The sequence below is a fragment of the Eschscholzia californica genome, unplaced genomic scaffold, assembly GCF_041429995.1.
Source record: "Eschscholzia californica isolate CP2 unplaced genomic scaffold, dmEscCali1.0.p SCAF_1, whole genome shotgun sequence".
Classification (NCBI taxonomy): Eukaryota; Viridiplantae; Streptophyta; class Magnoliopsida; order Ranunculales; family Papaveraceae; genus Eschscholzia; species Eschscholzia californica.
The window spans coordinates 74,542,375-74,560,973 of NW_028238198.1; the positions used below are offsets into that span (position 1 = coordinate 74,542,375).

Below are 18,599 nucleotides of genomic sequence, written 5' to 3' on the forward strand. Positions count from 1 at the left end.
AAAATCAGAGAGAGATGGAGATTCTAATGCTAGACGTTCACGTAAAGCAGATAGAGTTTTAGGGAATTCGGGATTTGTGGGTTGGTGGAGAGATGAGGAAGAGAGAAAAAAATAAATATTTTTTTTTTATGTTTGATTGACCGGCCGGCGACCTTCGCCGGAGAAGATGATGAGGTGGTAGAGAGAGGTGATGAGATGGAGGAGCCTTCTAAAATTTGTTTTATTTTGAACTCCCAAAATTAGAAGCCCCTTAGCAATAACAAGAAACATAAAAGTCAATCTTATTTGACTAATTTTAAGAAAAGTCTTTATTCTCCCGAAAATTTTCTTTATTTCTCAAAGCCGCGGCCTTGTTTTATTATTCTTTTTTTGTCAATTTCCTTCCACATTTCGTCAGTGCTTTTTTTTTTGTTTTTTCTTTTTTTTTGTTGAACTACATCTCGTCAGTGTTGGTTACAGAGAATGAAAGCAAAGCCTAATGAGTTAGCTTGGTGGTTGGTGCCTCATTTTATATAAGAATAACCCATCCTTTTACTTTTTTTTTTTTTTTGTTGAACTACCCATCCTTTTACTTGGTTTCTCGTTGTGAACAAGAAATGTAATTGCTAAACAGTTCAAATGGCATTTGGGTTACAAATAAAATAGCTAATAGCAGTTCAAATGGCAATACTTGTTGTATCCGTTTAACTAAAAAAAAGCATGTTGTATCCAAGAAAACCAATAAATACTAGTAATAATTTGTTTTTCTTTAAACATGATTTTTATCTCATGATTGCTAAAACCGGTTAAGTCAACATAGAAATATAATTGGATGCAGTTTTATACAAGTCACTATCAAATATTAATATTATTACTATTGTACAGTGCCCACATTAAATACAACTCTCTTATTTTATATTTTTGAAAATTGACTACGATGCACGATAGTCATTACAATGGCACTGATACATCACATAAGCATAATAACCGTCAGATTGTTAACAAGAACATGCCTAAAGCCTAACTAAACTGTGACCTAAAGCGCATCGAAATTATTTATACCCTAATATAATTCAAATTCAATAACCCAAAGATTCCACCTACTCTGTAGATCGAACCCGGAACCTCGAGGGATTCCTGGAGTTTATGTCAAGACTTTGCACCACTTTTTTTGTTGCAAATACATTTATGTTAGAACTGAAGAGTACTATTACAATATAAGTGCGATAAGAAAGTTTGGAATAACTTTAAAAGATCTATTACATCTATTAGTTGTAGCCCATTTAGCCAAATAGTCTGCTGGAGAGTTGCATCTTCTTGAGATATAAGTGAATTTAATGTTGTGGAATTGAGGAAGAAACTTTCTAATGCTGATGACGTGTGAATGAGATTTCCACTGGATATTTTTCCTGAGTCTGTGAGATGACTAACGATAGCTTCGTTGCCACTTTTCACGTGGATGAATTTGTAGTTATTATCTATTGCTCATTAAATACTGGTTAGGATAGCAATTGCTTCACTTTTTTCGACATTTCTTGCTCTACCTGTGTTAGTTAAAGCTATGATATATCTCGCTCGTAATCATGAATAATACAACTGGTTCCAATGATTTCATTTATATTTGTGAAAAGACGCATCTGTGTTTAGTTTGACATACAAATACTATGGAAGGGACCATTTATTTGGTTTTGAAGTCTTGCTCTGATGTTTTGGAGTCGCCTTGAGGATGGGGAAGACAAAAATTTGGTTGATCACTAGATCAGTGGATACTATAGTTGGTTGAAAGCAAGATTCGCATCTAGCTTTCCAAATGAACAAAAGAATAGTCGCATGGAAAGTTATATGAGCATTGTTACTTACCAACATCATTGGTTTCCACGAAATGATCCAATCTATAAGGGAAGATATATTTCTAGAAATAATATAAAAGTAAAACTATATATTTTCTGCAAAGGGGCAGCGGAGTAAAGTATGTTCAATAGATTCTGTTGGTTACGTCGAGGGCAGTTTACATCAGTTCTTATGAATTTACCAATGCAGTGTTTTACTGGAAGACTATGCGTGCAACATTTCCAAAGAAAAAGATTTATCCGAGGGATTGTTTTAATATTCCAGATAAAATAACACTGAGCGTCTGACTGGGGAGTTGAAATGTGCTGTGTGCATAGTTGTCGGTACCTAAATCCTACTGAGAAATTTACCTGACTTTGTGATGTATGGTATCATTACCGTTAGGTTGAATCACAATGGTTCGAATGTAATTGCATATAATGGAGGAAAAAGTATTATTAAGAGTACACTCGTTCCATTGATTATTTGAGATGAGTTGTGAGACATGGGTTCAATTAAAGTTGTGTGGATTATCTATGGGAGGGATGATCAGGGATCCAATAGTGACTCCAAATATGTATGTTATTCCCACAGTGAACTTCCCAATGAGTGAACTCCTTGATTGGGTTGATATGCTTATTAATGGATTTTCATATCTAGGAGTGTGCATGTTTGGTTGGGCCAAGATTTGTAGAGTTTTCGAGACGACCCGGAGGCGCGGGGCCTCTCGAGAAGGAATGCCACCTAGTCGATCCTTTTAGTAGCCATATACTTGTCTCACAGTTTAAGCCATGCATGTGTAAGTATGAACTACTTCAGATTTTGTAACTGCGAATGACTCATTAAACCAGTTATAGTTTTTTTTATAAAAGGTACATGCTAGTCGGATAAGCGTAGTAATTCTAGAGCTAATAGGTGCAACAGACCCCGACATCAGGAAGGGACGCATTCATTAGATAAAAGATCGATGAGGTCTTTGCCCATTGCTTTGATGATTCATGATAACTCGACGGATCGCACGACCATCGTGCCGACGACGCATCATTCAAACTTATATCCTATCAACTTTAAATGCTTGGATAGTGGCCTACTATGGTGGTGACGGGTGACGGAGAATTAGGGTTCGATTCCGGAGAGGGAGCCTGAGAAACGGCTACCACATCCAAGGAAGGCAGCAGACGCACAAATTACCCAATCTTAACACGGGGAGGTAGTGAAAATAAATAACAATACCGGGATCGTGCTAAGGAATGTTCTTACTAGGTAGATATACTTTAGTTTAGTTTCTCCGGTTGTTTTTTGTTTTGTGTGTTATTAGTATAGTACTATTATTCTAATATGCAAGAAATCAAGAAGTTGTCCTAATCTTCTTTATGAATGAATGTGTTTATTTGGCTCCAATCATGTCTTTGATGAGAGGTGTCCTTAGTGGTAACTAAGATGTAAATGAGGATGTAGATCGGGTAGATGACAGTAATAAGGTGTGAGAATAGTAAATGTGGTAGATAACAACAAATAACCTTTTATTATTACTCTCCTTCGTTTTCTATTCTGCTATCCCTTTTATTATTACTCTCCTCCTGTTTCTAATCTACTAGTTTCCTTACTTTCTTTGAATCACTTGACATTCAAAAATAGGAGGAGAAAAATGTTAAATTTTGTCCACAAAATAATCTTTCTTATTCTAGTGGTGTTTTATTTGATAGATCGAATTTCTAGGAGGTTAATTATGAAGGGCAATGGAATGGTCTTCTCTTCACTCTAATGTTTTATTTTGCTGCCTGTATGATTCAAGCATACAAAAACATAAATGAAATGAAAAGAAGAGTCGAAGAGCTTAGCAGTAGTAATGTATAGAGGTGCTCAAAAGGCCGGGCCGGCCCGTTCCGTACAGGCCTGGCCCGTACGGAAAACGGGCCAGGTCAACCCGGGTTCTGTCTCGGGCCGGGCCTCTATGTTGAGCCCGTCGGGCTAGGCCCGGTCCAGAAAAGTCCGGGTTAAGCCCGACAATGTGTTTTTTTTTTTCCTTTTTCTATTTTTCCTTCTTTCTTTGAATATTTATATTCCTCCAAATCATTTATGTTCTATTTAGAAAATATAACAAACTTAAGTTGTAGAAGAAATTTTTGGTAAGCTTCAAAAAATCTTATCTAACAATAAATTTTGGTAAGTTGTTGAGTTAGAAAGAAATATTCATTAAACCATTTTTGTGTAAGATCTAGAAAATCTTTTCTTTTCGAGTAAGAGAAGAAATTTTTAGTAAATACTATATTTTTGTATGTAAGTTCCATTTATTAATTTACTTTTAGTATTAGGTAAGTTCAATTTTTTTAGGTAAATAGTCATTACTTTAATATTACGTGATAAACCTTATTTTCTGTTAAGTAAGTTCTATTACAAATATTTTTATATTTGTAATGTTTCATTTTAATTTACGTTTAGGATTTGTTAAGTTTTGATAGAATTTTATATTAAAAAACAGGAAAAAAAAAAAGTTAGCCCGGTCAAACACGGGTTTGGACCGGCCTGGACTGGGTCAAGTCACGGTCCCCGGTTGGACCATAGGTTTTGGCAACCCGGGCCGGCCCGGGTTACTTGGGGCCGGCCCGCAACCCGACCTGGACCGTTCTATTTCAGGCCGGCCCGGCCTTTTGAGCACCACTAGTAATGTACCCACATGTAAGCTAATCTTCAACTCAACCACTACGCGAATAATGTAGGAAGTATGTTTTAGTAGTTTTTACATATCAACAATTAGGGTCATTGTTAAATGGTGTTCGTACGCACTTTATGAGAAGTTCATTGGGGGTTTGGAAGATAGGAATTGGTGTCTTCCCTTCACCAATTAGGGTCAGAATAACATTTCCTGGGTTGGACTCTGTATTTCGAATCATTGTTTGATTTTCAGAGTAAATGTTCAAACTAAGATTCCACCTGCACTTGTTTACTTCTTTGGTTCGACTCGTCATTTATTTGTGGGTGTGAATGTGCCAAAAAGAACCAACTTGGATTCTCAAGTCTTCGTACATTTGTACGCCAATCAATAGAACTAGATGAGGCATTTAGTCGAAATAGAAATTCAAGTTTTCAAGGTACTTCGTAAGAGTACATGGTTGTGTTGAAAGTATCACCATCAAACTCTCCTTCATCTTCTAGAAGGTTCTTTCTAGAGAATTATTTCTCTAGAATTATCCTTAACTATAAAAATATCTAGTATCTAGATTATTATTTTATTAGTGTATTCTAGAAAACTACTTCTAGAATAATGGTTCTACAACTTTCTAGAGAAGCTTCTAGAAAGTATCTTACATACTCTAGAAATATCCTAGGACTAGTATAAATACCTATGTAACCCTTCTCATTTGATCATCACAAGATCAAGCAACTTGAGAGGTTGTGTATAAGTGAGAGTATATAAAGAGTGAGTGTGGGTGTAGTTAAAAAGAGTGTTTGAGTTATGAGTCATAAGTATATAAAGCAAAGTGTTTGTAATTATCTTTGAGAAATAAAAGTATACATTTCAAAGATAAAGTTCTCATCTCAAAGACATTATTTTTCAACAATCTGGTATCAGAGCTAGACGATCAAGGATCGTTCTTTATCCGTTAAGGCTCGCTAAGTGCTATTCAACATTTGGAGAACAGTCTGGGACTGTGAAGAAAATTGGTCTGGGACCAAGTTTGGTAATTTTGCATCATCAAAGCAATGGCGGATCTTGCTAGCTCAACTGGTGGACTCACTAAACTCAACAACAGTAACTACAGATACTGGCAGACACGTATCAAGTCTTACTTGGAAGGGCAAGACTTGTGGGAAGTGGTTGGTGGTATTGACACTACTCCACCAAAAGATAATATTAATGAACTTAGAAAATGGCGAATCAAAGCTGGAAGAGCATTATATGTGCTGAAGACTACAATCGAGGATGAACTACTTGAGCATATTGAAGACGCGGATACACCTAAGGCAGCATGGGACAGGTTTGCATCCCTTTTCTCTAAAACTAACTTAGCTCGTCTCCAACTCTTAGAAAATGAGTTGATGAGTACCACGCAAGGCAAAATGTCGCTCAATCAATATTTTCTTAAAATAAAAAATATTTGTCGAGAGATTAATGAGTTAGATCCAAAGGCAAAAATCGACGAAGATCGGATGAAAAGATTGATTGTTCTGGGTTTGAAACCTGAATACAAGCAAACAATCACAGCAGTTCGTGGCTGGGCCACTCAACCATCTCTACTAGAGTTAGAGAACCTATTAGCTGAAGAGGAGACATTGTCCAAACAAGATTTTGGTGTCTCAACAAGGAATGAAGAGGAGGCACTCTTCAACAACAAGAGTAAAGGAAAATATGGAAGGAAAAACTTTACAAAATATGAAAGAAAGACAGAGAAGTCACATGATACGAGTTTAAGATCAAAGGGTACTCAAATTCCCAAGGAAAAATATCAGTCTACTAAGGGAGATCAAAGACGCAATAATGAATGTTTCAATTGCGGAAAAAAGGGTCATTTTGCCAGAGACTGTTGGTACAAAAAGAAATCATTCGAAGGCAATGTAGTAACTTCGAGTGGTCAAAAAGATAGTAGTGAAGATGAATGGGACTTCCATGCTACTGTGGCAGTAACTGGGTCTGCCCAAGAATCGAGTGTTGGAGAGAAGATAAATCCAAGTACAAATGAAGAAGAGCTTGCAGTAGTTGCAGCATCTGACCCAAAAAGAGTAAATTATGATGAAGATTGGATCCTTGATTCTGGGTGCTCCAATCATATGACCGGTGACAAGAAGAAGCTGTCAAATATGTGTGAGTACACAGGTGGCAGAGTGGTACTTACAGCCAGTAACTCAAGATTGCCAATTGCACATGTAGGAAAGTCAATAGTAAGTTCTCGTCTCAGTCCTCAACAAGTGCAGTTACAAAACGTCTTCCATGTTCCAGGAATAAAGAAGAACTTAGTATCAGTGTCACAAATGACATCATCAGGTAACTATGTATTGTTTGGTCCTGAAGATGTAAAGGTATATCACGACCTTAAAAATTCAGGGACACCAATAATGAAGGGGCAACGACTAGAATCTATTTACGTATTCTCAGCAGAATCAGCATACGTAGATAAGACACGAAAGAATGAGACTCCAGACTTATGGCATGCACGATTAGGACATGTGAGCTATCAAAAACTGAAGATAATGATGGAAAAATCAATGTTGAAAGGTCTCCCACAATTAGATATTCGAGGAGATATCATCTGTGCGGGGTGCCAATATGGTAAAGCACATCAACTACCATACAAAGAATCAAAGTTCAGGGCTAAGGAGCCTCTGGAGCTAGTTCATTCAGATGTGTTTGGAAAAGTGAAGCAAGCATCCATCAGTGGGAAACGATAAATGGTGACCTTCATCGACGATTACTCAAGGTATGTATGGGTATATTTCTTAAAAAATAAGTCTGATGTCTTCAACATATTTAGGGAGTTTCGAGAAAAGATAGAAAACGAAGTAGGAAAGAAAATCAAGTGCTTACGCACTGATAATGGGGGAGAGTATACCTCCGAAGAGTTCTCAAACTACCTTAAAGAATGTCACATTCGAAGACAACTAACTTGCTCAAATACCCCACAACAAAATGGTGTGGCAGAGAGGAAAAATAGGCACCTTGCAGAAATATGTCGAAGCATGTTACATGCCAAAAATGTTCCTAGTCGTTTTTGGGCAGAGTGCATGAAAACAACTGCAGATATAATAAATAGACTTCCACAAGCAAAGTTAGGGTTTGTATCACCTTATCAGAAGTTGCGGAAAACTAAGCCTGCAGTAAGTCACTTTAGAGTTTTTGGATGTGTGTGCTACGTGTTTATACCTGATCATCTACGTAGCAAGTTCGATAAGAAAGCAATACGATGTATCTTCGTAGGATATGATAATGAAAGAAAAGGATGGAAATGTTGCGAACCTACGACCGGTCGTTGTCATACATCAAGAAATGTAGTATTTGATGAAGCTGCAAGTTGGTGGATGACACAACAGGTGGTGCTTCCAGACTCCGAGGGCTTAGAAGAAAAGCTCCAAAAAAAGTTAGGAGAAGATAAACAAAAGGAAGTACAACTTGAGGAGGAGGAGGATCTAAGTCCTCTAGAAGGAATCAGAGACGCTGAACTTAGTCCAGAAAGATTACATAGTCCACGGAAAACTGGGGTACACTCAGAGACTTCAGAAGGAAGGCAAACAAATCAACAAAATAAAGAAGCAGAGACAACACTTAGAAGGTCAAGCAGGCAAAGAAAACCTAACCCTAAGTATCATAATGCAAATTTAGCCGAGGACATAGAACCGACGTGTTATGAAGAAGCTTCACAAAGGGTCGAGTGGCAGAAAGCAATGGAAGAAGAAATTTCTGCACTGAAGCAAAATCAACCTGGGAGCTAGTTCCTAAGCCAAAGGATGTGAACCCAATATCTTGCAAATTGGTTTATAAGGTAAAAACTCGTCCTGATGGATCTATTGATAGATATAAGGCTAGACTGGTAGCTCGGGGATTCTCACAACAATATGGACTAGACTATGATGAGACATTTAGTCCAGTGTCTAAGATGACAACCATAAGAGTCCTAATAGCACTAGCAGCAAGTAAGTCCTGGAAGATGTGGCAGATCGACGTCAAAAATGCGTTCCTTCACGGAGAATTAGACAAAGAGATATACATGGAGCAACCAAGGGGATTTGAGAGCAAAGCCCAACCAGCCTATGTTTGCAAACTGAAGAAGGCATTATATGGATTGAAACAAGCCCCGAGAGCTTGGTATGGCAAAATAGCAGAGTTCTTAGTTCAAAGTGGATATTCGGTTACACATGCTGATTCAAGCTTGTTCATAAAAGTACGAGAAAGAAGACTAACAATTATACTAGTCTATGTAGATGATTTAATCATCACAGGAGACGACAAAGAAGAAATCCATCAAACAAGAGAAAACTTATCAGTAAGATTTCAGATGAAGGAGCTTGGAGAATTGAAACACTTTCTTGGGCTTGAGGTAGATCGAACTAACCATGGCATATTTGTCTGTCAACACAAGTACGCCAAAGATTTACTACAAAAGTATGGAATGCAAGATTGCAAGCCTTTCTCAACACCGATGGAGCCTAATACTAAGTTGTGTGCAAAAGAAGGCAAGGACCTCACTGACACAACAATGTACCGACAATTGGTAGGAAGTTTAATCTACCTGACACTGACACGACCTGATATAGCATTTTCCGTCGGAGTTGCAAGTCGGTTTATGCAGGATCCAAATAAGCCTCACTTGGAAGCAGTGAAAAGAATTTTGAGATACGTGAAGGGTACTATTGACTACGGTATTTTATACAAGAAAGGCGAAGCTTGTAAAGTAGTTGGCTATTGCGATGCAGATTATGCAGGAGATCATGACACACGAAGGTCACCTACAGGATATACATTTAGCCTTGGTTCAGGAGCCATATCTTGGTGCAGCAAAAGGCAACCAACTGTATCTCTGTCAACCACAGAGGCAGAATATAGAGCAGCAACTATGGCAGCTCAAGAAAGCACATGGCTGATGCAGCTAATGAGAGATTTACATCAGATTACAGATTCTGCAGTAACATTATACTGTGATAATCAGTCAGCCGTACGCCTAGCTGAAAATCCAGTATTCCATGCAAGAACTAAACATGTGGAGGTATACTATCACTTTATTAGAGAGAAGGTACTTCAAGGTGAGATAGAGATGAGAGCAATCAATACAGAGAACCAGGTAGCAGATATATTCACGAAAGGACTAGGCGTTGCAAAGCTTGGCGATTTTCGAAAGAAGCTTGGTATGACTTCAAGAGCTGAGCAAAGCCAGGAGAGTTGATGTTGAGGGGGAGTGTTGAAAGTATCACCATCAAACTCTCCTTCATCTTCTAGAAGGTTCTTTCTAGAGAATTATTTCTCTAGATTATCCTTAACTATAAAAATATCTAGTATCTAGATTATTATTTTATTAGTGTATTCTAGAAAACTACTTCTAGAATAATGGTTCTACAACTTTCTAGAGAAGCTTCTAGAAAGTATCTTACATACTCTAAAAATATCTTAGGACTAGTATAAAGGTGGCCAATATATGGACAACCATATATCTTATGTGGACAACAATTTTCGGGCCCGATACAAGTCAACTATGTGTGACTTAGTTGACTTATTATTCAATAAGGGCACCAAATTATAAGGACTTAATATTAAAACAACAACTAATATAGGGATCATAAACAAAAACAAAAAATTAAAAACACAAATCCATCTTTCTTCTTTTTATCCACCAACCTCTATACCTGATCTTATTTTGTTCCGAGGGTGAAGAAATAAACAAGATAGAGAAAAATGGTTTAATCAATTCAAGAAAGGGTGAGGGTTAAATTAAAGCAAAAGAACCAAGAGAGAAAGAAGATGGTTAGATGGGTACAAAGAAAAGGAAGAAGGGTTAAAGCAATCAAGTTCTATGTACCACCACCATTTATTAAGCTTTTTTTTTTCTGCAACAACCCATCTCTTTCTTTTTTAAACCAACCATCTCTTTCTCTCTGTGGAACAAATTTAAGCTTTCAACTGTTCAAATTTTTGATATACCCATCCTCATCAAAGCTTCTTTTCTTTGTTTCCTTATTTCTCTCTCATCAATCCCATCTTCTTCCTGTTAATTTCACTTTGTGTAGATCAGAAAGTTAGATCTATCATATCCCAATAAACCACCCTTCAAAGTGCATAGTTCATACACATTTAACAAAAAAAAATTACTTACAACTTTTTACCCACAAAAAAAGTAACATTCTCCACAGTGGAACTCCATGACTGATCATTGCTACTGTTTCGACAGAAACCCACGGAACACGAGCAGTAGGTTTTTCACCGAACACAAGTAGATATTCTCTTGTATAAACAAAGTTTATCTTTGGGGTTCCTAGGTTTCCAGATACGAATAGACTGCCGTGGATTGACTCGATTTTCTTCAACTAACTATAGTTGGAACAATTCAAATAAGAAATTATTTAAGAAATTAAATGAAAAAATCAATCATATATAAGTTTTATGTTGGAATGAGTGGAAGATTCTTCATCAAAATCTTTTGATTTTCTTTGTCTTGTCATGATAGAACAATCTCTCCACAGATTTTTCTGGCTACAAATTAGTTGTTGATGAAGAAGAATGTGTTGTTTAGGGTTTATGGAAGAAAAAATGGGGAGGGTTTGAAGTAAAAACTATGATTTTTAGAGGACGTTAGTGAAGTTTATTAGATTAATGTCCCCCCTTAAAGTTGTTGTCCATATAAAAAGTCTATTTTCATCATTTGTCCACTTAAAATTGTTGTCCACACAGAAAACTTGGTTGTCCATATATTGGCCACCTAGTATAAATACCTATGTAACCCTTCTCATTTGATCATCACAAGATCAAGCAACTTGAGAGGTTGTGTATAAGTGAGAGTATATAAAGAGTGAGTATGGGTGTAGTTAAAAAGAGTGTTTGAGTTGTGAGTCATAAGTATATAAAGCAAAGTGTTTGTAATTATCTTTGAGAAATAAAAGTATACATTTCAAAGATAAAGTTCTCATCTCAAAGACATTATTTTCAACAGGCTGGTAGTTGGATTGGTGATTTTCACCGGCTTCCTTTTGCTCTTGGGATTGATTGTAACTGGGATTCAACTGTTCTATCAAAAGAACAAGTTATAAATGCCAGACTTAAATGTTTCCTCTCATATAGTCTAGGACAGACCCTCCCCCCACAACTTGTCATACACAGACTAATAATAGTGTTCCTACTTAGTAAATATACTTTAGGTCAGTTTCTTGGTAGTTCTTTTTTGTGTTATTAGTTTAGTACTATTGTTCTAATATGCAAAAAATCCGAAAGTTGTCATAATCTTCTTTATGAAAGAATGTGTTTATTTGACTCCAATCAAATGTGTTTAATGAATCTCTATCAATTTTCAGAGAAAAGCAATCAAGACTTTTTCTTGTGATATATACTTTCTACAAGAATTACTAAATTTTCTAGCTTTTTCTTGATTTGATATTGTTTGTGATTGTATATTGATTTCTTCGAAAATTCTGCACATAATTGTTAAATTTGTGGCCATCCAACTCAAAACCAATTGGCCATGAGTGGAGAGGACCTATACCTTATATTCTTGGTTGCTAGTTACCCATTCTTCCATGTGGGACTATTCTCTATTCGGGTGGCGTCAGGGCCGGCCTAGGCCCAAAGCCACCAAAGCGGTGACTTTGGGCCCACATCTTTCAGAGGTAATTGAGGACCCCCAAATCTGCTTTAATCAAGTAATAAGAAAATCATACACCATATTACGATTAAAGAAGTTAGCTCAACTGGTAACTTCCCTTCATACAGCTCAAGAGGTCATGGGTTCAGAAACACCATCCCTCTTGTATCACATTCATATTTTTTTAGTCAGTTTTAGTTTCCTTTAATATTCTTCGATTGATTATACTTTGTTGTACGAAATTATTTACGTCCAAATTGATATCTCAGTTTGTTCTTTATGTGTGATAAATGATCATAACATTAAAACAACTTGATACCCAATATTAGGTTGTCCCTATGGCAATCTTATAAAGTATCATTATATAAGCTATATGGTTTTGTTCACTTATGCCATGTAATTAAATCAACTGTACAACCCTTTGTTTGCCCCTAATTTCTTTAATATATTTGTATTTCAATAAAAATACCGTTTATCATAGACCTAGGGTAAGATAGGGAAGTCATATAACGTTTTTCTAAAAAAATTTAATATAAAAGCCTCTATTGCGAAGTACCCTTTAGGCTCATCCAATTTTGGGTTGGTTCTGGTCTATACTTAGTGTGTTTGCACAAGCTAACCCATTGACAATAAATTATTTTCAGTCTTTAAAGAAGCACAAAGTGCACATCAAACATTATAATTTTATATCTCTAGCTAGTGTGTTTTTAGAAAAAAAATTATATATGAAAGACATTATTGAAAAGCAAGTGTAGCATTTACAAACTTTGTTTTTAGAAAACAAAGTTTTTCGAGCTTATCATTTACAAATTTTACATTTATTTCAAATATGAGTTACAATTGTTGTAGCATTAGATCAATCCCAAATTGATTATACTAGTTGTGCGTCCATTCGTAATCAAATACTCATAGACTGGTCCGGACTCTTTCTTTTTACCAATATTTTAAGTAAAGTTTGTGCAAAGTTTGGAATGTAGCTTAGCTATGAAGATATGGTTCATGTTCAAGTAGTCAAAGTTTCGATTCCTCTTCAAAGACTATTAGGATTTGGGTGCTTCTAAAGGCACCGGACCAAAAGGCTATTAGCATCCGGAAATTTTATTGACTCGGGTCAATGATCATTGACCCGAATTCTCTATAAGCACCGGTTTTTAATATGGGTGACGCTCACATTCGCTTGCTTCTTCTACCTTTTTTTTTTTGAAGTTTCTATCTTCTTCTTTCAAACACTCTTAGCCATGTAATGTATTGGATTAATTTCGTTGATATGAAAGACATTATGGTTTATCAGAAAAAACTTTATGAAATCTAATGAATCTCATCTAGTTGGGATGGAATTCCTAAATCACCCAAGTTTCAATTCGTCTTGTTTGTCTTCTGTCACAAGAGAAAAGAATTTCTATCTAAAAAGGATGAAGAAGATCCAAGCAGATTCAAAGGTTTTTAGAGAGGGAAAGAGAAGTTCTAATTTGTAGGTTAATAATTGATCAGATTATGGGTTGGAGAAAAGCATTTTGTAGATCAGTTCGTAAAGATTCAGAAACAACAGAGACACGAAGAATCAAAGACAAAATAAGCAATAAACAACTTCACACAAAATATCCTTCTTCCTGTTCAACGATTGGATCTTCATCACCCCTGATAATTATAAGGCCCAAAATGGGGAAGTTAAAGAGAATCAGGCCCAATACTAAATAATAATGAGGAAAAAACCCAGTAGGTAAAAATACAATTTTACCCTCCAAAATGAAATTTTCCGCCCAAATCAACGTCAAAAAACAATTTTGAACATTTCTGAACAATCTTTTGTTTGCTCTCGACAATTTTGTAAATTTCTGAACAAATCTTAGTTTGTCTCAACAATTTGTAAATTTTTGAACAAATTCGCTCTTGCTTAGACATTGTTTTGCCAAAATATTTCGCATTTTTTTCTTTTGCATTTTACATAGACAAACTAACACAAACATTTTGGCTACAACATTTTTCGATTTGTCTTGTGAAAAAATAAATGGTTTGGGCATTTTTTGTTTTGCCTTCGACATAAATATAAAGACTAAAGCATTTATTTATTTGTCCTTTACAAAAATTAAAATGTTATGCATATTATCCTTTGTATTTAACAAATCCGTTAACGAACAAATAATATTTTGACTAATACATTATATATGTTGTTAAGAACATTATATATGACGCCAACATTTTATAATAAATCGGGACATTATTATAGATATTGTCAACATTTTATAACAACACAATGATATATGTTGTCAACATATAAGGGTAAAAATGGAATTATGAAAAAAATATGTTGTCTTGTTAACAACATAATTACATATATTGTGAACATTTTGAAAAATGTTCAAAAAATGGGTTTTTTTGACATTATTATTTTTGAGTGGGTTTTTTTCTTATTAGGGTCTAGATTTTTGGGTTTTTCACTCATTTTTTCTTCAATTTCCTGGAAAATTAAACTGCATCTTCATCACCCCTTCATAAAATTTCTCTTCTTCTCCAAATTGAAATATCATCAAATGAATATTTTTGGATTTATGTTTTTACTTCTCATTATACATAAAAGGGCCGCCCCTGGGTGGCGTGGAGCACGTGTGACTTTTAAGCCTATCACGTGTGGGCCTAGCTCTGATACCATGTTAAGTTTGTGGTCATCCAACTTAACATGGTATCAGAGCCTATGCAGCTTATTCGGCAGATTCAAAGCTATGCTACAAACCTACCAGAGCAAAAGATTGCTAAAAGTAACGCAGTCAAGCCACAGTGGCTGCCACCTCCACCACCCTTTCTCAAAATAAATGTTGATGCTTCTTTCAAAACCTACACAGTCCCGGCAGGTATCGGAAACATTATCCACGATGCAAACGGCGAATTCATGATTGCTAGAGCAGAAAGCATCAGGGGACAGACAGCGGAAGAATGTGAAAGTGTAGCTATCCTGAATGCAGTCAAATGGGCAGAGGAGCTTCACCTTAACCACATCATAATTGAAAGTGACAACAACAATTTGATTATGAAAATTCGGGACAGAAACAAAGCCATCAACTGGCAGTCACTACACAACATAGAACAGATCAGGGCCCGCCTAAACCATTTCGAGCAAATACAATTTCAGTTTAGCCCGAGGAAAACGAATGTCCTGGCAGACGCTCTAGCGAAGTGGGGTAGGAAACACAGGGTCAACAGGACGTGGCGGTCTATGGACAATATGAAGTGGGATCTTAATTTGTAATTCCTTCGTTTTGGTTTCCTTTCAAAAAAAAAAAAAAAAAAAAAACTCAAAACCAATTGGCAAAGAGTGGAGAGGACCTATACTTTATATTCTTGGTTGCTAGTTACCCATTCTTCCATGTGGGACTATTCTCTATTCTCACAATAATAGCATGCAGAGTTTAGTACATGGATGCCAAAACTAAAAAAATATTGATGTAAGAGACTACAAATCTACAATGATACAAAACTATCAACAATAAATATCGACCAGTTACTCATTACTTCTAACTTGATCAGAAATAATTTCATTCAACAATCTTTAAGTCCTACCCAGACACCACACAAAAAAAGATAATCAGCGATTTGCATCACCATAATTCATAGCTAATTAAAGGGAATGCCTAAAGGCAAGAAATGAGACAAACTGACCAAGAAGATATTAAGAAAGTAATATGTTTTGGTGTGACATTTGTCATTGATCATTTTCAGAGAGGATGCGATTCTGGATTTATGGTCCTCCGTGAAACCACTGTTATGTTCAAAGACAAAGAGAAGAATAAGATAAGAAGAAGAAAGACAAAGGTAAAAGTATTTATACGTATTTCATGTGACCAGTTGATGTTTCGGTTAACTGTTGCCACAATGTTGGTGACAATATTGAGGAAGTTGGTTTTTTTCTTTTTGACTAATTGATATGTGGTGGTTGTTGCTACCTCACATTTTTCTCCTAGAGCTTTCAATGACACAAAACTGTTTCTGTGAGGGATTGCCGCAAAGGTGTTTCTCTGCTGGATTGTTTCAAAGTAGTCATTTGACTTCTCCATAGGATGCTCTTTCAAAGTTGCAGTTTTGGAATCATAACGATAGAAATATGTTATTCCCTTGCGTAGTAAAAACTCTTTGGTTTTTGTCATAATTACTACTTGACAACCTAAACTTCTTTGCTCGTTTTCAAAACCGTAGTCGTCTTTATTCCAACTCCAAGATTGGTAATCCTTATTCTTCTTCTTCTTCAACGACCATATATGAAGAAATTCATATACCTTGTGATAAACAAAACACAAGCCATCTTCAAACTCAAGAAGTGTCCAACGGGTAAAGACCTTAACCAGGCTTAAACACGGAGGTGATGGTAAGATATTGAACACTTCTTCTGTCAAATCGAACGCCATAATCTTAACTTGATCACCAAGGTCTATCCAATGAAGAGCACTATCTGCATAGACGCCGGGAAAAGAGAATATGTTGGGAATGTCTCCTATATTTCTCCATCCAGTTCCGCTACCAAGTGTATATACTGCAACGTTTCCTAACCAGCTGTCCTGTTTACGGTATAGGATTCGAACAATCTTATATTCGTTAGTCGGACGACTATAACCAAATCCAAACACCAACTTATCATCTGATATTTGTGGTAGAAAAGTGGATTCTCCTGTAAAAGGATTACATATGTAAAGAGCATTCCCCTCTTTGGAAGGAGAAGGGTGTGTAAACCAGTTGGGATTAGGAATACGGGTATCTAATGAGAAACAAACTAAACCATTGCAAGAACCAACCAAAGTTATGGTAGGTAAACGATTAGGCCAAGGAAGTTGGACAATAGTTGGAACGAGAGTTTCGTAATGATAGTCACTATTAGTATTCATAGAAATTTTTGAATACCTAAGAGGGACAGTTTCTCTGTTCAACCAAAACGAAGAAAGCAAACCAACATTACCACTTACTATTTGACGTCTAATAATATTTAACCAGGTTTTGCATACCAATTTGCATTTGCAAATAGAAGCCTCGTCGTCGTCTTTGTATACGCGAGATAATATTTCTGAAGTTAGATCTGTGGGTAGGCTTTCGATTGACGAACCACCACTATACTTCTTCCAGAACATCTTCATTGCCTCTATTCGGTTTCTTTGATTGCTTAATTCACTACCTCTTCCTCAATTGGTTATATACCCTATACCCTAAATAAATACTATTATAAGAGGCACCAAAGTGGAAAGTATCTTCTGTGATCTTAAAATAGCTACTAATTCGTATGATTTGGATTTGGCAACTTCACAGTGTTTCTAGTTTGAAATTAATATTACAATTTTTCAATTAGTTATTAATCTTTATATTACCAAATTTATTGGAATTGAAGATGATTTTGAATTGGGTTGATTCGTCAAACTTAAGAGATAAACGGACTATTGCATTCGTCTCATCGCGCTCTTAAAGACTCAAAATTTATTCCGGGGCTCTTAAAGTTTAGAGTCAAGAATCACTCAAACTTTATTTGGGATGGATGAAGTATTTTAGCTTAAGGTTTTAGCAAAATTGGTGAAAGTTAACCAAGATCCGTTAGAGATTAAACGATAATCCGCATATGTTATGATTTAACGGATCGTCAAAGTGGTTGCCTATATCCCGAATTTTTTAGCTTTAAATTATTTTCGAGCACGAGTGGAAATTTGACAGCCTGCATTCTTCCTGCCTAAGAACGAAATAACAGCTGACAAAAGATTTTTCTGATACATTGTGTTTGTTCACCAATCGTCAGAACAAACGTGATGCCTGTTCGAAATCTCTTAGTCACTTTGTATGTTACATCTATCACATCCGTAACATGTAATCTATGTTCATTCATTTTGTTCTTGGCATGTCAATAGGATAACTCTAAAATCATGAAACCTTATATAAAGGAAAAGTATGGTGAAAAAATACAAACTACTGCACAAAAGTAAAAAAGTAAGAGTTACCTCTAAAATTCCAACTTATTTTGGATGAACTATTTTCTATTAGTTAATCTTTGTATTATGAAATTTGTTGGAACCTGAGTCGATTTCGGGTCGGTTTGATCAAGGCCGGCCCTGGCCCAAAGCGAGCAAAGCCTCGCTTTGGGCCACAAAATTTTGGGGGCCACATTTTTATTTTCAGCCTTTAGAAATGAGGGGTGCCTGTAAAACGAATTAACCAACTAAAACCCATTCTTAAATCCCACACAGGCCCACTTTTCTTCCGCATTTGAGTTTCACGGGGCGTGTTCCATTCCTTTTAGGAATGTTACTTACACTTTGGGCCAAAAATGTAGCCAACTATAGAATTTCCCCCATATGTAATCTAATACTCATATTTACCCCAAAATTATAATTTCACTGATTAGGTCTTTTTCTTTTCGTTTTTTACTCTTTCTTTTCAAAGTATTTTCCTCATTAATATTTCTATGTTCAAAACTATATTAATGTTTAAAACATGTGTTGTAGAGAAGTGTAAGTCGGTCATTTGTAGGTGTGTCTCACGAACACATTG

At 36.0% G+C, this 18,599-nt stretch overlaps 2 protein-coding genes across 2 annotated transcripts; one reads left to right on the forward strand and one right to left on the reverse strand.

Moving 5' to 3' along the window:
- The first annotated feature begins 14,763 nt into the window (after positions 1–14,763).
- On the forward strand, positions 14,764–15,330 carry LOC147569088 (uncharacterized). Its single transcript, XM_086661840.1, has one exon. The coding sequence runs from the start codon at positions 14,764–14,766 to the stop codon at positions 15,328–15,330; it is 567 nt and encodes a 188-aa protein (XP_086517966.1).
- Positions 15,331–15,796: 466 nt separating this feature from the next.
- On the reverse strand, positions 15,797–17,203 carry LOC147569089 (F-box protein At3g07870-like). Its single transcript, XM_086661853.1, has one exon. The coding sequence runs from the start codon at positions 17,201–17,203 to the stop codon at positions 15,797–15,799; it is 1,407 nt and encodes a 468-aa protein (XP_086517979.1).
- Between the last annotated feature and the right edge of the window lie 1,396 nt (positions 17,204–18,599).